The 22560-nt window shown below is 41.5% G+C and overlaps 3 protein-coding genes across 4 annotated transcripts in view; all 3 read right to left on the bottom strand.

Annotated features, from left to right (window-relative positions):
* LOC309509052 (uncharacterized protein) overlaps nt 1-22560 on the bottom strand; it is a gene marked incomplete at its 3' end in the record, with an annotated part of 274663 nt that overhangs the window by 244129 nt on the left and 7974 nt on the right. The window lies entirely within an intron of this gene.
* The window catches only part of LOC309499501 (uncharacterized protein), a 38849-nt gene continuing 24088 nt past the window's right edge, over nt 7800-22560 (bottom strand). For both annotated transcript variants that reach the window (XM_082170749.1, XM_082170752.1), the window contains exon 4: nt 7800-8171. The gene's annotated coding sequence lies outside the window, so the exon portion shown is untranslated. The remainder of the gene's footprint in view (nt 8172-22560) is intronic.
* Nucleotides 13032-20874, bottom strand: LOC309499928 (uncharacterized protein). The gene is made up of 3 exons (XM_082171476.1): nt 19181-20874; nt 17175-18654; nt 13032-14736 (listed from the first exon to the last, which is right to left on the bottom strand). Exons 1-3 carry the CDS (start codon nt 19236-19238, stop codon nt 14727-14729), a joined length of 1548 nt encoding a protein of 515 aa, XP_082027602.1. The 5' UTR covers nt 19239-20874; the 3' UTR covers nt 13032-14726.

The following is a 22560-nucleotide window of genomic DNA, read 5'->3' as shown; positions in this document are numbered from 1 at the left end:
GAACTCTGCTCTTCGAACTGGGTCTGCATCTCTGCGCTGTCTATAAAGACACTGCCTTTCAGCAGCAGTTAATCTTGCCATACCTGACAAGAGAGATGATTATGGATGTCCTATGTGTTTTATTAAAAATACAACATTTCTGGTTGTATATTGTCTGTGGAGTTACTATAGAGTCTGTGGTGTTACCAGGAAAGACAGTAACACCACAGACAAATGAGCCTAAATCCAGACTTTTCTATAAATGGAGGCTGCCATCATGATTCAAGTTCAGGGGACATTTTCGTATGTATTTATAAAATTCTTTGATTAAAATATAATGAGTAACTGGTTAGCAAATCACAACTGTTTACAGGACATAAACCACTCTCCTTGTTTGTTTTATCAGGGCAAATCATATTCCCCAGCCATCTACGCATTGCGTCCTCTCAATTTCTCCCAAAGGTTTTTATGTAAAAAGGAATATAGTGTGTACATGCCCTCGGCCCAACAGCCCTTCTGTTCTCTAAAGCATTCAAGTTGTAAGGAGGCTTCAACCTACACTATTTAGACACTCAGATATTTATATAACATTTTAAAGGAAGAAGGTGATTTTGAACAGCTTTTCAATTGTCAATTTGCTTTTACATTTCAATCTTTCTTTCAATCAAACTATTTAAGATAATAAATACCTCTGAACAAACTCCGGTGTTGTGCTGGCTTCCACCTGATACTCTAGGTTGAATACACAGTAACAGGCGAAGTAGTGATGGGGAGAGACAGCTGGGCCTCTGTTTATACTAACACATAAAACTAATATCTAACACAAACACACGCACACGCATACACACACATTCATACAAGTTACAGAAAGAAAGAAAGAAAGAAAGAAAGAAAGAAAGAAAGAAAGAAAGAAAGAGTTTGGAAAGAATGAGTTTAAGAGTGAGATGATGAAATCTCAAGATTCTAACCCTTGTATGGTGTTCGGGTCTGTTGGACCCGTTTTCATTTTTTATCAAAAGAAAAATGATACAATTAATTATTTTTTCAAACTGAGACTCATTGGCCTTGGCTCATTTTCTGTGAGGAATATATATCAGAACACATTTTTAATGAAAACACACTGTACACCCCCCCCTACACATTTATATTACACACAGGATGTTTGGGTCCACTGGACCCGGGGCTAATAAAAGTGTGGAAATTGTAGGTCCTGTGTACCTTTAGATTAGATTAGATTCAACTTTATTGTCATTACACAAGTACAGGTACAAGGCAACGAAATGCAGTTTAGGTCTAACCAGAAGTGCAATAGCAGCAAGTGCAGGATATACAGTGGTTCCATAAGTGCAGAACATGGATATGTACTGAATAAATATAGAGTTGAATACTATTATAAACAAAAATTTACAGATAGATTTGTCCTATGAATATAATATACAGATAACTATTACTGTGAACAGAATTTACAGCTAGATATGTACTGAATATAATATACAGATGGCTATTACTATAAACAGAATTTTTACAGATAGATATGTACTGAATATAATACAGATGACTGTTACTATAAACAGAATTTTACAGATAGATATGTACTATGAATATATATACAGATGGGTGTTACTATAAGCAGAATGTGAGCATAATATACAGATGGCTATTACTATAAACAGAATTTTACAAATAGATATATGTATAAGTTAGGCTAAAATGAGCAGTATAACAATGGATTTAAAGTAGTGCAAATAAAGTTTGGACAGAAGCTATCCGAGTAAAAGTGCAGTGGAAGTAATTGCATATTACAGTTAAAGTACGGTATTGCAAATGTATATGTAAACAGTCGGTACTGTAAATAAACAGTCGGCAGTGCAAATTGAGCATATTCCAGTCAAGGTAGTAGTGCAAGATGCATATGTAAACAGTTGTTACTATAATAACAGTCAGCAGTGCAAATGAACATTATAGTATTGCAAATAACAAAATGGAGGCAGGTGTGAGGAGGGAGAGGAGAGTCAATCAGTATATGAGGGGAGTGGGATCAATGAGGGTTAGAGTTTAATAAAGAGACAGCTCTGGGGAAAAAACTGTTCTTTAGTCTGCTGGTCCTGGTCCGGAGGCACCTGAAACGCCTGCCGGAGGGCAGGAGAGAAAACAGTCTGTGGGCTGGGTGAGAGGAGTCCTTAAGGATGCTGCGAGCTCGATGCAGACAGCGTTTCCTCTGGATGTGCTCGATGGCAGGTAGTGGAGTCCCAGTGATGCGCTGGGCGGTTTTCACCACCCGCTGCAGTGCCTTGCGCTCTGCAACAGAACAGCTCCCATACCACACTGTAGCACAGTTGGTCAGGATGCTTTCTATTGCACAGCGATAGAAGTTCACCAGGATAGTGGAGGAAAGCTGATTCTTCCTCAGTGTCCTCAGGAAGAAAAGGCGCTGGTGAGCCTTCTTGACCAGGCTGGAGGTGTTGGTTGTCCAGGTCATGTCCGCCGAGATGTGGGTCCCCAGGAACTTGAAACTGGAGACACGCTCAACAGCCATTCCATTGATGTGGATGGTGTCGTGTGTGCCTCTTGACACTTTCCTGAAGTCCACGATGAGCTCCTTCGTTTTGGTGGTGTTGAGGAGCTGGTTATTTTCAGTGCACCATGTGGCCAGGTGCTTGATCTCCTCCCTATAGGCAGTCTCATCGTTGTTGCTGATGAGACCAATCACCGTAGTGTCGTCCGCAAACTTGACGATGGAATTAGATCCGTACACAGGCTTGCAGTCGGAGGTGAAGAGGGAGTAGAGAAACGGGCTTAGCACACAGCCCTGTGGTACACCAGTGTTGAGTGTGATGGACGTGGAGCAGTTGGAGCCTGATCGAACATTCTGGGGTCTGTTGGTCAAAAAGTCCAAAATCCAGTTGCACATGGAGGTGTTGATGCCCAGGTCTCCAAGTTTGGCTATTAACTTAGTTGGGATGACAGTGTTGAATGCTGAGCTGAAGTCAACAAACAGCATGCGTGCATAAGTGTTCTTATTGTCCAGATGTGTGAGCACAGAGTGCAGTGCCATGGAAACTGCATCCTCTGTGCTCCTATTGCTACGGTAGGCAAACTGGTGTGAGTCCAATGTGGATGGAAGAGAGTCTTTTAGGTGTGCCAGGACCAGCCGCTCAAAGCACTTCATTACGATGGGTGTGAGTGCTACAGGGCGGTAGTCATTAAGGCACTTCGGGCTGGAGTGTTTTGGCACTGGCACAATGGAAGTGCATTTAAAGCATGTTGGTACAGCTGCTTGGGCAAGAGACAGGTTGAAAATGTCTGTAAAAACCCCAGCGAGCTGCTCCGCACATGCCCTGAGTACGCGTCCAGGGATGTTGTCTGGTCCAGCAGCCTTGTGCGCGCTGATCCTGCTCAGTGCATTGCAGACATCTGTGGAGGAGAGTGTGATCGGCGGGTGGTCAGCTGAGGATTTGAGCTTGGTGGCAGTTTCTCTGTTGTCTCTTTCAAAGCGAGCATAAAAGTCATTTAGCTCGTTCAGGAAGTTGACATCAGTGGCTGCGGGGGTGGAGTGAGAGGGTTTGTAGTCACTGATGGCCTGAATGCCCTGCCACATGCGCCGAGGGTCAGCGTTGGAAAAGTGTCCCTCTATCTTAAGCTTGTAGCAGTGCTTGGCCTCTTTGATGCCCCTTTTCAGATTTGCTCTGGATGTGCTATAGGCTTGTGCATCTCCTGATCTGAAGGCAGTGTTGCGTGTCTTCAATAGGAGTCGCACTTCCCTGTTCATCCATGGCTTCTGATTTGGGTATGTGGTGATCTGCTTCTGGGTTGTAACACTGTCAATGGTGGTATTGATATAATCCAGTACAGAGGAGGTGTAGCAGTCAATGTCCGTGTGAGAGCCACTGGTGGCTTGAGAAGCAAACATACTCCAGTCTGTGTGTAGAAACCTTTCCTGGAGTGAGGAATCTGCCCCCACAGGCCACACCTTGATGGTCTTCACTGATGGCTTCACGCGATTGATGAGAGGTGCATATTTGGGGGTGAGGAACAAAGAAAGGTGATCTGACTGTCCCAGGTGGGGGAGGGGTGTCGCGACGTAAGCTCCAGCCATGTTTGTGTAAACATGGTCTAAGGTTTTGTTTCCTCTGGTGTGACAGGAAACATGCTGGTGAAATTTCGGTAGCACTGACTTTAAGTTTGAATGATTAAAATCACCCGCAACAATAAACGCAGCTTCCGGGTGAACGGTCTGTTGTTTACTGATGGCTGCGTGAAGTTCTTTCATTGCAAACTTGGCATCAGCATCCGGGGGAATATAGGCTGCAGTTAAAATAGTGGAAGTGAACTCCCGCAGTAGATAAAACGGTCTACATTTAACCATGAGAAACTCAAGGTTAGCTGAACAATGTCTCCCAACAATAGCAGAGTTTGTGCACCAAGCTTTGTTAATGTAAATGCACAATCCACCACCTCTGGTCTTACCGGAGCCATCTAATGTTCTATCCGCCCGGAATGTATGGCGTCCCGCTAGCTCAATAGCGTTGTCCGGTATTCCGCTGTTTAACCATGTTTCCGTGAAAATTAGAACATTACAGTTCAAAAGTCTCTTGCTGTATGTGATGTTGAGTCGAATCTCCTCCATTTTGTTCAACAGCGACCGTACATTGGCAAGGAAAATGCTGGGTAAAGAGAGCCGGTGTGGTGTTAGCTTTAGCTTAGCTCTTAGTCCTCCGCGCTTCCCCCGCCTTTGTTTACGATCTCGACGCCGCCTGCGAGCACTTCCGCCCGGCCGGGCAGAGTGCATAGCCTCGGGTGTTTTGGCGATCTCAGGAAGGAGTCGAAGGTCTCTGTACTCTGTCCTCCTCCTGTCAGAGCCTGCTGTTAGTGTGTGTATGTTCTTGTATATGGTTTATGAGGACACAAATGTGTATAATGACATGGGTATTACAACGTAAACATGGTTTATGACGACATCTGTGTCCTCATACTAAAACATACTAAATGGTGTTTTTTGAAATTCAAAAAATGCCAAAAGTTTTCTGTGATTGGTAGGTTTAGGGGTAGGGTTAGTGTAGGGGGATAGATTATACAGTTTGTACATTAGAAAAACCATTACGCCTATGGAGAGTGACCGTACACCACATATCCAAGTGAGTGTGTGTGTGTGTGTGTGTGTGTGTGTGTGTGTGTGTGTGTGTATGTGCATGTGTGTGTGTGTGTGTGTGTTTTGTGTGTGTCTGTGTGTGTGTTGTGGGTGTGTGTATGTGTCTGCATGAGTGTGTGTGTGTGTGCGTGCGTGTGAGAGAGAGATTGTGTGTAAGTGTGAAAGAGTGCAAGAGTGAGTTTTGTGTTTCTACTCCTGCCATTCCCACACGAGGTTGCAATTCTTAAATGTGATCTAACAAAGGTAAAGAGAAAATATTGACCATATATGCTGTTTATATTGCTTGTAATTGGGATGAAGTAAACATCTGTTGAGTATTTTAACATAACATTTTTGATTGTGTTGAATTAAAAACCCAAAAATGCAGCGGGTCCACCAGACCCACGAACACTGGCTGAGTAACAAAAATATGAACACCACATAAGGGTTAACTAACGCTCTGCGCTGGTTTTTAAAGGGTTTTTTTTAAACAAAAAGAGGTTTGTTCCTCCTACAAAAGGGGAGTTCTGACTGCTGCTTTGTTTTCAAAGTCATGTGTTCCCTGGGGGTGTCGGTTCTCTAGTTTTTAGTGGAGACCAGATGCAACCGTTTAGACATGATTTCTACTTATCAGAATACGAAACATTTTACACAGATTTAATTCCAGCCATCTTTTGAATTAAGAACATACGAACATGCTGACAGGAAGCACATAGAATGATGTAGTTGCATGATGTTTGATTATAAGTCCATTGAAAATTGTTCTTGAATGATTTTATGTATAGTTATAGGTAAAATCTCAGTTCTGTGGTTTGAAAAGATTTTACACCCTGAGGTCATTCAGAGGTCCTTAAGAAGACCATGGTCTGTTTTGTATCTCTCTCGTGGGACCTTGGTCTCGGTCATTCTCTTAACCAGTCAGTGTTCGGCAACAAAGCTAGCATTGACCAGTTATTTCGTTAGTGCTGGGGGTCAATTTTAAATAGCCAGACCAGTGGCGCCGGCCCCGATGGCAAGATTGATGATGATCATGAGACGTTCTGAACAAATCTTCCCCCCTCATTCGGCAAGAAGCGGAAAGGTTGAATTAATCTTCTGGAAGAAGATTAGTTTGTGTTTGGTTCATCCTCGCAGTCGTTACAGCCTGTTCTGGTGGACTGCTCTTCTGATAATGAGCTCAGGCCTTCTTCGTCTTTCTCGGACCCTGGAAGGTCACCACGGACTTAAATCTCTGAATTGGGCGACAACTATTCTGATTAACGAATGATATACCCACTTATCTATCAAAAATTTATTATTGTTTAGACTTTATGTTCTCTTAGCCAATCAGAAGTAAACGATTGTGTAATGTATGTCCTTGGAAAAGGTATAATTGGTGTGAGATTTTGTGTAAGGTAGAGTTGGCTTGCGACCTCCTCGTGAGAGTTTGATGCTGGCTCTACCAATTTAACTGCAAACTATTCTTCAGTAAACTTTTACTTATTTGATTGAACTTCACGACTCCTGGTCTTCTTTCATCATATCTGGTCCTGGGCCTTACAACTTTCTGTAAAGAATTTATTCCCACCATACAGGAGCTCAGGCCACTGTTATCTGTGAGTCTGGGAGCGAGCGACTGGCATGAAGTGAGTGGTAGAGTGCCAACATCGGACATCAAGCGGACACATCCGGAGTGGGATCATGACGAGAATGAGAGGCATTTTGTACTGCCATTATTACAATTCCTACAGAGTTGACATGCCATTCTCAATGGGTTCTTTTTCTGGATGACCATCACTCGGTCCACATCAATCCACAGACATTATTCATCCGTGCTGAGGAGCCGTGCTGATGCACAACAATCGTAAAGATGATACCACAAATAACTGCAATTGCAGATTTCAAACAGAGACGGTTACAAAGAGGCAAAACGTACAGACTGCGGTTTATGAAGCGACTAGAATACATTTTGTGCGCAAAAACAAAACAAAATAAACAACTTTATTCATCAATTTCTTCTCTTCCCTGTCATTCTCCAACGCCGTTTAAGTTGTTCTACGTCAGAACGCAGACTCAGCATGCGTTGTGCTGATCACATGACCAGCATCGGCCAATGCGTGTGATCCTGATGCAGAACTGGCCAATAACGAGGCAGCGTTCTCACGTAGATCCCGGAAACACTGCACTGTGTACAACATGTGTTGGAGAAGCGTGTGCAGAGCAAACCCAAGAAGTTATGATTTCTGTGCTTTTCACATTCAATCTAATTGCTACATTTTATTAAATGCTGCATAAACTAGTTTCAGAGCTCTGTACAGGTCATTTTACAAAAACATCTGCAGCATTTTAATTGTAAAGTTAGTTTACATATTTATATAAACAATAACCATTGGGGAGCATTCTATATTTGGTAACTATTTCTATGTTAATATAAAAAATGTCTATGTTGTTAAAAATAACTATCCTGCAACGTTCTGGGAACATTATTTTATTGTTGCAAAGAAATAAAAAGAGCATTCCTAGAATAATATTATTTAGTTCCCAAAACAATAAAAAGACAGGAACCCCAAAAATAACGTTAGGGGAACGTTCTGTGTTTGCTGGGAAGCCCCAGAAGAAAACGTAATTCTTGGCTTTCAGAACTGAAAATTATAGAATTATTCCTGAAGCAAGAAGAATCAGCAGACAATCAAATTGGACAAAAACAACAAGCTGTTGATAAAATTATAATGAGTTTAATCAATCATAACTTGAAGTACAAATTTTTTTTATAAAAATTAAAACTAATGAGACAGATCTCTGAAAAACAATGAATGAGTTCAAATTAATATCAGATTCATGTCTCTGTTCAAAGTGTTACAGCCTCTTCTTCAATCAAGTCTGAAGAATCTCATGAGGATCCACAGCAGAGAGAAACTTTACACATGTGATCAATGCGGGAAGAGTTTCACTCGGGCCTTCGTTCTGAAATCACTTCTGCCTTCTCATTCAGAAGAAGAGCACCAGAAAAATTACACCGGAAAAACACTTTCATGTTCAGGGAGCTTTACACACATTTTTCCTTTCTCGTTCGCGTCCATCAGGTCTAAAAGAAACATTAAATCAAGTGAGATTTCAAATGAGAGACAAACGTGAAATGAAAAGTGAAGTTCAAAGTCAAGATCACTGATGAGTTCAACAGTCATTTTAATCTCATCAAATCTGGTCAACAACTGCTGTCACGATTATGATCTATTTTAATGTCATGATGATTTGTGTTATAAATCACTAGTTTGGTCATGAAAGAATGTAAATCTGGTGAGCATCAGCATGTTCTTCATCATGAAGAATGAATGAGGAATCAAGAATAAACACCAACCTCTTTGTTCTTCAGTATCTTGATGTTTCATTCGGCAGGTTCTGGATCACTGGCGTTCTCTCTGTTCTCTCCTTCCAGATGCTTTCTGGCAGTTCTGCTGAAAACAAACAAGTTTCATTTCTTACAATCATGATGAGAGAGGAATAATCAATATTTCAGACTCTGAACTAAGTACTAAGGCTAATCACGTTGAAAAATATAGTGACCTTGATCATGTAACTTAAGATTATCAGGTTGTGTACAAAACTAACATAAATCACCTAGTGCTGAAACAAGCCAAGGTTTCCTAAACATGAAAATGCTTCATATTCAGCGCTTCAAATAAACTCTTAAGCATACAGTTTAACACGTCGTTCAGATGCATGTGATGTTTACTCTGATGCGGTATTCCTTTTTGTGTAACTTAAGCCCCTTTCATACAGCGCTCTGAATCTGGGAAATTGCCGGCAAATTGCCAGAGCGCCTTCTGTGTGAACGCAAACACGACCCGGGATTGATGCCGGTATCGATGCCGGGTTGGGGACCTAGTAACATTGCCGTGTTCAGTCCCGGAACGCGCGCTGTGTGAACAAAAGCCGTAATAATGCCGTGTCGTAGTGATGACGCTGAAGCCGGGATCGTTCGCCAGCTGTGAAACGGTACGTAATGCGCAAGTTTATGATCGAATCAGAGAAAAAAAATGCACAAGCGTGGTCTCTCACAAGAGAGAGAAATCGCAGCTCATAAGCAAACTTAAGACGCTGCTGAGACATTACAAGTAGGGATGCACGATGATATCGGCACAACATTGGTATCGGCCGATAAAAGCTTAAAATGGCGATATGAATATTTATGCCGATGAGCCAAACCGATAGGGGGGGCGTGTTTCATGTGCGCGTGCGACGCCCATGAACGTAGCTTGAGCGCCAAAAACTTAAACTTACAACATGTCAGCTGTGTGGAGGCATTTCGAAATCTGTCAAACAGATAACAAACTTGCTATTTGCAATATTTGTAAAGCACAAGTGATGCGAGGAGGCGTAAAACAACAGTCTTTCAACACTACAAATATGATTACACATCTTAAGAGCCGTCATCCTGAGCAGCACCAAGACTTTTTGAAAAGTAAGAAGAAGAAAATGCTGGCAAAAACCCATCAGCAGCCTCTACTTCAGTCCTTTGACAAAGCTAGAAAATACAGCAGCGACCACCCAAAGGTAAAAGATCTTAACGACAAAATAATTGAATTTATTTCATTTGATAACCAGCCGTTTAGCGTGGTGGAAGACGTTGGCTTCAGGAGGCTAATGATGTACCTAGAGCCGTGGTATGCTATGCCTAGCCGGCGCTATTTTTCTGACGTGGCCTTACCTGAACTTCAGAGTGTTGTCGCCAGTCACATTGAAAAGCTCCTCGCCGGCGCTTGTCACATTAGCTTCACCACGGACATTTGGACATCAAGCGTGAGTCCTGTAAGCATGTTGTGCCTCACTGCCCAGTGGATAGATGAAGATTTCACCCTTAAAAAAGCTGTCCTACACTCACAGGAATGCTCCGGTTCTCACACAGCAGCTGCAATTGCGTCCGCATTTGAAAGTATGTTTGGGAAATGGAAAATAGAAAGAGAACGAGTGCATGTCGTGCTACGTGACAATGGCCGTAACATGGCTAAAGCTATGATGGAGTTTGGTGTGGCAACTCTACCGTGCATGGCACACACACTGCAACTGGCGGTGCATGACGGTGTCCTGTCTCAGCGCAGCGTGGCGGATGTTGTGGCTGTGGGACGGAGAATAATTGGACATTTCATGCACTCCTAGTTGGCATACAGTCAGCTGGAGGATGTACAGAAAGAGCTCGGAATGTCGGTTAAACGACTTCAACAGGATGTCGCTACCAGATGGAATTCGACATTTTATATGATGCGAAGCTTGGTCGAGCAGAAAAGGGCACTAGGTGCTTATGCCGCTGATTTCGAGCTTCCTGCAACTTTGACGGCAAATCAGTGGGGAATTATAGAAAATATGATCACACTTCTTTCCCCCCTTTGAGCAGCTGACCAGAGATATAAGTTCAGCAGAGGCCTCTGCTGCTGATGTGATCCCCGCGGTTGTGGCACTGACACGACTGCTTGGCCGGCCGAGTGACACGGACAGAGGAGTGCAGACTACCAAAACTACCCTGCTGGAAGCCGTCAATCGTCGCTTCAACGGTGTGCATTGTGAGGCACTTTATTCTGTTGCAACCATGCTTGATGCCCGCTACAAAGGCCGGTACTTTGACGAGGAAAAAAAGAGGAGTGCTCGCGACCTGTTGCTCAAAGTTTTGGATGACATGAGCGGCAGTGCAGATGCCAGCACAGAGGATCCCCCAGAGAAGAGGACCCGAACAGGATCACTGCTGGATATGTATGACGAAATTCTGGAGGAGAATGTCATGTTTGAGGAGCAAGACAAGACCGCATCAGCGTCACAGGTAAGCATCAAACATGCACAAATGTAGGTTATTTATTTTGTGTGAATATTTCGAATATTCTCATTCTTCAATTTTTTTGGACCGCAATCATCCTAATTAATAATGCGACTTTCGCTATTATTATTCTGAAATGTCATAACATTATATCATATATAACATAACTTAACATATATATAATCACATATTTATCATAATTCGCTATGTGTACGGTAGTAATAATAAACGTGCAACTAATAAATGATTTGATTTAAAAAAAAAAAAACGTTAGTGCTCTGTTAATGCCTAAAGCATAAAGTAAAAAAAAGAAAAAAAATCTGTAAGTGAAATTTTGGTATTCTGTTACTTTATAGGTCATCTCATGCCTGGCCGAACCCACAATTCCCAGGAACCACAGTCCATTGGAGTACTGGAAATGCAACCAGGCCCGTTTCCCTGCCCTCGGTCCTGCTGCACGCAAGTACCTGTGTGCGCCCTGCACAAGCATTGACAGTGAACGGCTTTTTAGCGTTGCCTCTGATGTGATAGATGACAAGAGAAATCGAATGGACGGTGAAAAAGCAGAGATGCTCATTTTTGTGAAGAAAAACCTACCTCTGGTATTAAAAAAAAGTTGAACAGAAGCCTACCGGTCAGCCGAAGTTGTCATCCTAGTTAGTTGGACTGAAAAGGTTTGCATGACTCAAGTTCAAGTAAAGGATAAGATGTCCTTGTATTTTTATTTTATTTTGTTGCAATACAGAGAGCACATTGTTTGTCACTGAGTTATTACTGGACTGTCTGTGGCTCACAAGATAATATGTGGAGCTTGGTTTTAAGTTTGATTATACTTTAAAGTGGGTCCTCAGGACTGAAGTGGAGGTCTGGACAGCTGCTTGTTTTGTGCACTTGAAGTTTTTTCTGTAAGTTTCAGTACAATGCCTATGTTGGGGGATCATTTGGTAGACCTGTTCCAGTAGGAAAAGATGTAAAAAAAAATCTGTGAAAATGTATTTGTATTTATTTTACTCTTAAGGACTGAAGTTTCGAAGTCTAAACTTAAAAATAAAATGTGGCACTGGCATATCATTTATTATTCAAGTGAAATAATTTACCTGTTTTTCAGGGGTGAATAACTGTCTACATTTGTAAAATGATACATTTATGGTAGAATCAGAACAGGAGAGAGACTTGGATTTCTCTTCAGTAAAATTAAAGTGTAAATATATCAGGCGAAAAATGTGTATATATTAGGGCTGTCAATCGATTAAAAATTTTAATCGCGATTAATCGCATGATTGCAGAGTTAACTCGCGATTAATCACATTTAAAGGTGCTCTAAGTCAGTGGTTCCCAACCTTTTTTTGTCTGAGACCCCCTTTTTCCCAAGAAAATATTTTAGGGCCCCCCTTCACATTTAATGATATTTTCGCTCTTGTACAAAATATGATGTTTTCAAACAAACGGCATGTTTACTATAAACAGATATGTTTATGCACAAATAATAGCCTATAATATTGAAAATACAATAACAAAAACATCAGTAGGCCCTTTGTAATTTAAAAATGTAAGCCTAGGAGTAGCCTATAAATTTGCCCTTTTTTAAATGCAATAACAAAAATATCAGTATTCACACTTGTGTGTAGGTAAAAAAAGAATGAATATAGGCTATTAGGCTACTAAATGACTTCTGTCTGGGGCCTCAATACTTGCATGTTATTTGTGAGGCTTTATCAATGTGAGGCTTTACTTTTGAGGCTTTTGGCGCTATAGCGAGCGATAATAAACTTGCGTTTATTAACAGAATAATGCGTCTTTCGGAAGAACATTGTAGCCGGAACTACTTCTCTCTCTGTGTGCGTCTATGACGAGTCACGCAGTTACTGGGCTACTCCGCAGCGGCAGCGATCCGAACCAGGGTAAAATAGTCCCAATGTAATCACTTATTATAGGTGTACCATTGTGATTCAGGATAAGACAAAAACACGGTTTGGAAAATGGATTCATAATGAACTCGCTCATTATATAAATTTTGAACAGAAAAAAGTTAAGGACTTTTATTTAATGCAAATTGCTCAAAACTTTTCAAAATATGACGCGACCCCCCACAGAGCTCGCTGAGGGGGCCGCGACCCCCCTGTTGGGAACCAATGCTCTAAGTGATGTCATGCGTTTTTTAGGCCAAAATATTTTTTGTCACATACAGCAAACATTTCCTCACTATCCGCTAGCTGCCTGTCCCCTGAACACACTGTAAAAAAACACGGTCTCTCTAGACACCACAGGCTCCACAAACAGCAACAAAAGCAAACTGGGCTAACCCGCACCACGAAAACATAACAAACTGTTCCAGCCAATAACTGACAAGAATGATTTGGGGGTGGGGTTTGGGGGGTTAGTGCGCGGATGAGGAGGAGGGAGTGTCTAGCTAGCCTCTGTTTTGTTTGACAATACTTCGAACGTCAACAAGAAGTGACATCACCCAACATCACTTAGAGCACCTTTAATCACACTTTTTTTTATTTGTTCTAAATGTACCTTAAATTAATACTTTTCAAGTTTGTAATATTCTAAATCAACATGGGCATGGATAAATATGGATGATTTATGCAAATGTATGTTTATTATTGAAACCATAGTCAATATAGAGCATGAAGACGAGACATGTTTCAAAGGTCATAGATGTTTTTCAAAGAACTTGTTCATGTCTATTAGATGCATGTAGAAAGAACAAAGAAATACCAGGTTCCCATTACTTCTCTTTCTTTGCACTGAGCAATTTACTAACACAAACATGTTTAGATTTTGCATGACAGGGCAGCTCTTCTGAAAATGCTAAATGTACATTTAGGATTTATTATTACATTGTAGTTTGTCTCTCTCTGTGCCCATTTTGATGAAGCTAAATTCTCAATAAAACTGTTTTCATTGGTATATTTTACTGTTTCTGTTGTCAAACAACGGAATGAATTTGAAATGGTGACTGGAACGCTATACGCATTAAGACATAACCAGCTCTACCTTCCAAGATGTTAAGTTAATCTGCACAAAAATTCTGATAATCGAGCCGTCGTCTGGTGAAATCAAATACACATAAGATAAAGACAATATCCGTGCTCTGATTTCGGATATACTTGTAAAATTAGAGAAGCAACATCTGTGTTTAACTGAATTAAAGCGCTGCTCCTCCGCGCGAGACGCAGAGAGAGAGAGCGAGAGAGAAAGAGAGAGAGGGAGGCGCGCGCGTGCTGAGAGAGTAGTACCGGCAGTACCGGTAGATTCTCAGAAACTAAATAAGGTTTGGGCGCTTTGTTGAAGGGAAAAAAAAAATCACTAAAGGGGTCTGCATTGCCGCTAAGTTGGCAACACTGTGTATCTCCATTTCTCCAACTAGGGGTTGGGCCACGGGTCAAACCGAAAATACACGCTGCGTTAATCGCGCGTTAAAACAATTAGTGCCGTTAATATGATTTTGCGTTAACGCGTTATTAACGCGCTAACTTTGACAGCCCTAGTATATATATATATATATATATATATATCGGTATCGGCATCAGACAAAATTAGTTTGAAAATATCGGCATATCGAATATCGGCCAAAATCCAATATCGTGCATCCCTACGTGTCTTTACGGGATTTTTACGGGTTGTGTGTGAACGCACTCTCTGATTCCGGAAAATCACTGGCAGTGTGAATGAACCAAAATCAAACGAACCCGGGTCAAATCCCGGGCCACTTTATCCATGTATTTTCCGGAATCTCTGTGTGAAAGGGGCTTTATTAACCTTTATTTAACCAGGAAAATCACTGAAGAACAAGCTCTTATTTTCACCAACAGCTTGACAGGAGAGTTAAAATCTCCTGAAAGACATTCAAACATACATTACAAAACATACACATCATACACATTCATTTAAAACATTTACAATCTGTGATAAAAACACTCACTAGTAGTTTATTAAATGCAGAGATTGAAATAAATGATTGTAATTTCGATGACTTTTGAGGCACATTCTTATATTTAATGGTTATATCTTTATCAGTAAATGTTAGAAAGTCATGTGTGTATTTCCATTTTCCTTAAATGCTTGTCCCGAGAGCGAGTGAGTCTCTGTTCAACTTTACAGAACGAGCTCCAGGACCTCAAGTTGATGAAGAGCAATAATTCTGACTAAAATATACATTGGTTTATTCTACATTAATACATTTAACGTCTATGAAAACAGAAACTGTAACTAATGTGTCATATAAACAGAGATGAGATGGACTTGGTAATTGCGATGATGTATTTGTTGTTTTGTTTACTTTTCTGAAAATACATACATATATTCCAGCATATTCCATTCTTTTTACTCTTCAGTATAACACATAAATCTTTTAAAACTGTTTTAAATCTTCGGTCTACTGTTTTCCTACACTTTAAAACTTTTAGTTTTACAAAATTTGGGACAATCTTTGAAGGATGAACAAATCATGGTTTTGGTCATCACATTAAAAATAACATTAAAACTGGATAATATAAAAAAAAATTGAAGAGCTGGAAAAAGTGTGAAGGACTTAAAAGTCCTTGATCAGTGCTTGGATTTTACAATCAAATCAAGCACAGCGTTAGTTCAGACAGGCCACGTAGGCATAGGCTGCTGTCAGCTGTCAATTTGCTCCAACCACTACCGTTCTCCTATTAGACCGGAAGGATATATATACGCGGCACTTCCGCCTGGGAAACATGCTTAAACTACTCACAACCCCCCCACCCTCACCACTATAAGTATCAAGCATATTCTTGCTCATAGCTCATATTCGAGTTCAATAAACTCAAGTAAACTTGCCAAAGTGGTCTCGTCTGAAAAGGGTGTATAAACCCTGAAATGAACAATGTAAAAACTTTTGACTATTTCTGCCACAATACCATGGTTACAGTTAGCTTTACTACATTAAATCCATAGGGAATATTTGTGATTTGTGGACTTAAAAGCCTTATAACTTAAAACTTCGTTCATGGCACAATGTTTCACAATGAGAGAATTGAAAATAACCAGTATGCAAATCCAAAGTGTCAAAATACTGTATGAAACAAAGCACCATTATGTGAGGTTTGACCAATAGAGAAGACATGTCTAATTGTGCCAGGGTCACCAGGCGTGACAGAGGGGAAGAGATAGATTTGAGGGTACCCATTGGAGACTTGATGATATGAAAAAGGTATAAAAAATGAGTGCTGGGTATTATAACTTCAGAATGACCAGCTGGCTTCTCGTTTATTGTTTGTACAATAAAGTTCATTCTTCTGACCTGGAACCTCGACTCTGAGAAACTTATTTAAGACCTGAACCAAAAAGAACTTTGAATTTGCCACAACAGTTTCCAAGTCAGTGCCCATGATTTACTCACTCTCAAGTCATCCTAGGTGTATATGATATTCTTCTTTTAGTCAAATACAAACTGAGTTATATTAAAAAAAATGTCCTGGCTCATCCAAGCTTTAAAATGGATTATAATGAATTTACATTTACTCACAGTCTAGAGCCCTGTATAGTGCTTTATTTCTGCTTTCACATGAGCGCCACCTACTGTCAGAGAGCGAATTTTTTTATCTGAATTGACAAATTACAGATTCCTGCTGGTTGAACACGAGTTAATAGATTTCTGTCAGGTCCATTAAGTCAAGAACACAGACAATAAAAATATTTAAGAATTATATTGAATAGATTGCAAACAGGTTGATGTTCCTGAATTGAAATTTGGCGGTATGGCTCTGTTCAGGGAGTCCTCTGACCTTTCATGAGCACCATGAAATAGCAGAGAGTCAGAGGACAGCAGCAGCAGCATTAGGGGACGCTCACACAGTTTAGGACTGTGAGAGCTAAAATATCCCCCTGTTAACAGAGCAGGCAACATGACATAAGCAAATGCCACGTTAGCATAAGGAGGAGCTGGGGAGGTGGCGGGCAGCAGAAGCGAGCAGCAAGCATGTATGAGCAAACTGAATATGCTTTAAATAGGGCGCCTTGTTTGAGCTTTGGCCATTGAGCAGCTAGGGGAGTTAACGAGCTAATACAGCTCAGCTGGAGCAGATCATCTGACGGGACAGTGTTGTTAGCAAACAGCATTAGCAGCATCTTGACTACCTGGCCTGCCAGAACTGACGCTGACGCTCAATATCAATCAATCAACAAAGTGTCCTGTGCTCACCACACAGCGGCTATAGGTGGAGAGGAGAGATTTGGCTATAGAGTGATGTGTGTCTAACTTACACAGAGGAGACTTTGTTGCTCAGAACATGAAAATAAACTACTTACTGTGATCTCAGACTGTGTTGATGTGGTTTCTCCACTGCATGGATCTTCATGTGTAGCTTCAGGTGAGTTTTAAAAGAGAAACTCTTTCCACACTGATCACACGTGTGCGGCTTCTCTCTGCTGTGGATCCTCTCATGTTTTTTCAGAGATGATGAGTAACTGAATCTCGTGTCACAGTGTGAACACTTGTAAGGTTTTTCTCCAGTGTGAATTCTCTGGTGCCGTTTTAAATGTCCAGCTGTAGTAAAAGTCTTCTCACACTCAAAGCACATGTACTCTCTCACACCAGTGTGAACTTTCTCATGTGTATGTAAAGTTTGCAGCAGTGAAAAACTCTTTCCACACACAGAACATGAATGCGGCTTCTCCTTCGAATGAACTGTCAGGTGTGTCTTCAGGTTTGATGCCCAGGTAAATGTTTTGCCGCATTGATCACATGAGAACGGCTTCTCTCCGGTGTGGATCCTCATGTGATGCGCAAGATTTAGTTTACATGAGAATCTCTTTTCACACTGATCACATGAGAACGGCTTCTCTCCGGTGTGGATCATCATGTGTCTTTTAAGGTATGAAGATTGACTGAAATCTTTCCCACATTTATCACACTTAAACGACTTCTCTCCAGTGTGGATCTTCATGTGTCGCTTCAGGTGACTTTTAAAAGCAAAACTCTCTCCACACTGATCACATGTGTGCGGCTTCTCTCCAGTGTGGATCATCTCGTGTTTTTTCAGATTTTCTGATCGAGTGAATCTCTTGTCACAGTGTGAACACTTGTAAGGTTTTTCTCCAGTGTGAATACTCTCGTGCCGTTTTAACTTGTCCGCTGTAATAAAAGTCTTCTCACACTCAAAGCACATGTACTCTCTCACACCAGTATGAATTTTCTCATGTCTATGTAAAGTTTGCAGAAGTGAAAATCTCTTTCCACACACAGAACATGAATGTGGCTTCTCCTTCGTATGAACTCTCAGGTGTTCCTTTAGGTTTGATGCCCAGGTAAATGTTTTGCCGCATTGATCACATGAGAACGGCTTCTCTCCAGTGTGGATCCTCATGTGATGCGCAAGAGTTAGTTTACATGAGAATCTCTTTTCACACTGATCACATGGGAACGGCTTCTCTCCTGTATGAACTCTCATGTGACGCTCAAGACCATCTTTGCATGTGAAACTATTTCCACACTGAGTGCAGAATTTCTTGGCTCCTCTTTTCTTTAAAAATGTCTTTTTATTCTTTGAGCGACTCAAAGGTTTTCCTCCAGGTTTGACATGATGTTCCTCCTCCACTTCACTCAGTTCTTCACTCTCCTCCTCCACTTCACTCAGTTCTTCACTCTCCTCCTCCACTTCACTCAGTTCTTCACTCTCCTCCTCCACTTCACTCAGTTCTTCACTCTCCTCCTCCACTTCACTCATTTCTTCACTCTCCTCCTCCACTTCACTCAGTTCTTCACTCTTCTCGCTCTCTTCCATCAGGTCTGAAATGAAAGAAAAATGTATTAAATAAAATTTTCAGTACATCAAAATAATTCATTGAGAGAAATATAAAGTGAAAGGACATGAAAGTGAGCCCTGATGTAATGGTAGAAACTAGACAACTGTTATAAAATATTATGATAATTTGATGCCTTTTTATAAATTGATTATTTGTCCTTGAAACTTTTCATGAATGAGGTAAATTTATCTGACACACTCAGTGCTGATTCATCAACGCTGTTATCAACGTTACTGTAAGAAGAATCTTCTAAAATTTTGGTAACGTTGTTGCAAATTGGGAACGTATGTAAAATAAAACAGTTAAATTAGTATTAACTTGATCTGATGTTGACAATCAATATAACAATTTCTCAAACCTCCCTTTACTGAACATTTGTTGAAGAAAAACCCCAGAACATTCTGTACCATTTCATAGTTTAACTGTTTATCTAAAAGTGATGAAGTGCTTGAATGTTTCTAACATGAATGTTCTTCAGCATCATGAATGAATGAAGAATAAACACCAACCTCTTTGTTCTTCAGGATCTTCAGTGTGTTTCATTCTGCAGGGTTCTGGATCACTCATGTTCTCACTGTCCTCTTTAATAAACTCAGTCTTTGCAGATTTCAGCTCTTCCTGAAGCTCTGATGCGCGTCTTCACTTGTAGCTGATGGGAATTTACAGCATTTATTGGAGAATTTATGAGGGAGGAGCTTCACTGACCATGTGACTGATGTGGGAGGAGCTTCACCAATGATGTGGCTGCTGTGGGAGGAGCTTCAACGATAATGTGCTGCTGTGGGAGGAGCTTCATTGATGATGCAATTGGTGTGGGAGGAGCATCTGCCCAAAATCTAAAATATATTGTTACTGAGTTTTATATACTAAATGACACTTCTATGCAACAAACAAATGCCACTTCTAAAATATTATGATCATTTGCAGAATGAATTTTTATAAATTGCTTATATGTCCTTGAAACTTACCATGAATGAGGTAAATTTATCTTACAATTATTATTTTCTAAAATATTATCGAATCTAAATCCAGGCACGAATCCCATTGTTACAATACTGCCATATTTTGACACCAACCTTGATATTGATATTTATTTTACTAAAAACGTTTTGAATTATTAATGGCCGTTCACACTAGACTTTTCCTTGTACTGACTTCCATTCATACGCATGTGAAAGTGGTATCACCTCTACGCACGGCATGGGCTCTGGAACCACACTCCTTGATGAGAGAGGATGGACTCTTCACCACTCTGGAGTTGCCCATGATGAGAGGCAGCAGGCTGGTGTGGGTTTGCTTATAGCCCCCCAGCTCAGCCACCACGTGTTGGAGTTCACCCCGGTGAATGAGAGGGTTGCTGGTTGGCTTGCGGGACTCCTGAGGCAGCTGACGGGTACCGACAGGCCAAGCGGACTGCAGCCCGGGTGGTTGTGGAGGCAAAAACTCAGCGCCTGGGAGGAATTCGGTGAGGCCATGGAGATGGACTATCGGCTGGCCTCGAAGGAATTCTGGCAAACCGTCCGGCGCCTCAGGAGGGGGAAGCAGTGCCCTACCAACACTGTTTACAGTAGAGGTGGGGAGCTGTTGACCTCAACTGGGGATGTCATTGGACGGTGGAAGGAATACTTCGAGGATCTCCTCAATCCCGTCACATCTTCCAGTGAGGAAGCAGAAGCTGAGGGCTCAGAGGTGGACTCGTCCATCACCTGGGCTGAAGTCACCGAGGTAGTCAAGAAACTCCTCGGTGGCAAGGCACCGGGGGTGGATGAGATCTGCCCTGAGTACCTCAAGTCTCTGGATGTTGTGGGGCTGTCTTGGCTGACACACAGAGGACACACACAGCATCGTGTGGCAGTTGGGGACAAAGTGCCTTTGGACTGGCAGACCGGGGTGGTGGTCCCTCTTTTTAAAAAAGGGGACCGGAGGGTGTGCTCCAACTACAGGGGTATCACACTTCTCAGCCTCCCTGGGAAAGTCTATGCCAGGGTACTGGAGAGGAGAATATGGTCGATAGTAGAACCTCGTATTCAGGAGGAACAGTGCGGTTTTCGTCCCGGTCATGGAACACTGGACCAGCTCTATACCCTCTACAGGGTGCTGGAGGGTTCATGGGAGTTTGCCCAACCAATTCACATGTGCTTTGTGGATTTGGAGAAGGCATTCGACTGTGTCCCTTGTGGCATCCTGTGAAGGGTGCTCCGGGAGTATAGGGTCCGGGGTTCTTTGCTAAGGACTGTCCGGTCCCTGTACGACCGGAGCAGGAGCTTGGTTCGCATTGCCGGCAGTAAGTCAGACTTGTTCCCTGTGCATGTTGGACTCCGGCAGGGCTGCCCTTTGTCACCGGTTCTGTTCATAATTTTTATGGACAGAATTTCTAGGCGCAGCCAGGGGCCAGAGGGTGTCAGGTTTGGGGACAACACGATTTCGTCTCTGCTCTTTGCGGATGATGTTGTCGTGCTGGCCCCATCAGACCAGGACCTTCAGCATGCACTGGGACGGTTTGCAGCCGAGTGTGAAGCGGCTGGGATGAGAATCAGCACCTCCAAATCTGAGGCCATGGTCCTCAGTCGGAAAAGTGTGGCTCGAGCCGAGCCTGAGACGCGCGTCTCACGCAGGCAGTATGCAAACTCCAACCTGTTAACATGGGAGCCAAAATGAAAACGGACATGCCACGCAGCCAGTGTGTCGCCGGCCTTATTCAAGCCAGTGTTGTTTTTGGCAGCCCTTTTAGTTTTAGTCTTAGTCTTTTGGACAAAAATGCTTTTTAGTTTTAGTCACATTTTAGTCACTTATAAACTTGATAGTTTTAGTCAAATGTTAGTCGACGAAAACACAAAAAGGTTTTAGTCGACGAAAACGCAAAAAAGTTTTAGTCAAGTTTTAGTAAAAAAATTAAAAAAAGTAGTCTTTAACAAATTTAGGTTAAAAAGTATTGGAAATGGGCTTAGGTTTGACATAGAATAGCAAAGTAGGCCTAATCAATATACAAGACTGAACCACATAGATGTGAAATATAAAGGCTATCATGATCATTTTGCCAACAATGAACCATGGGTTTGTTTAGTTTATAATACGTTTTATTTTTAACTTAAACAAATACAACATGTAACATTCAAAACTCACTGGCTTAGACAGCATTTGAAGAAAAATAAACAACAGTTTTCTGTAGCCTTCTGTGCGAATTTATTCAATAGAATTAATAGATTATCTCCTGATGTGTGCTGCTTAATATCACACACTCCGCCGTGACAAATGAAAAAAACGCGACGGCATATGGTACAATTGGCCTTGTATTCATTGTCCCTCACGAATTCTAGCCACGGGTATTTTAATCCCATTAAATTTTACATTTCTGTGCTCTTTTCTTTTTCGCCGGCTGCTCGGAGGTAGTCATTTTTACATTTCCCGCTGTTGTCACTTGTCGTCATCGTTGCTGCGATACGTGACTCACAATGACTGAAACGACCAATTAAAAGGGCATTATCTGATGATGTTCCAAGATGTTAAAAACGCTACGCTGATCAGACAAACAGGGGGAGAAATTAGTATCTACCGCACAGTCGGGTTTTTTTCTCAAAGACTACAAATGTCTTCGTTCATAGTCTGACATATTAGAAGCTATGTGTCTGTCATGGATTTGCACTGAATTGATTCTCAAATACAGGATGATTACATATTATATGGAACGGTTGGCAACCATCAGACTTGTAATAATTTTCGTTCCGTCTCGTCAACGAAAACTCGAAAAAGTCTCGTCTTGTTTTAGTCACCTTAGAGCCATTTTTAGCTAGTCATCGGCGCGTTATCGTCATAAAAAAAAGGTGCGTCAACGAACTCATTTCGTTATCGTCATCATTGACGAAAACAACACTGACTCAAGCGTGAATGA

This window comes from Leuciscus leuciscus, assembly GCF_965113295.1.
Source record: "Leuciscus leuciscus genome assembly, chromosome: 1".
NCBI lineage: Eukaryota > Metazoa > Chordata > Actinopteri > Cypriniformes > Leuciscidae > Leuciscus > Leuciscus leuciscus.
The sequence above is the reverse complement of the archived record's forward strand: the minus strand, read 5'-3'. Positions and strand labels throughout refer to the sequence as shown.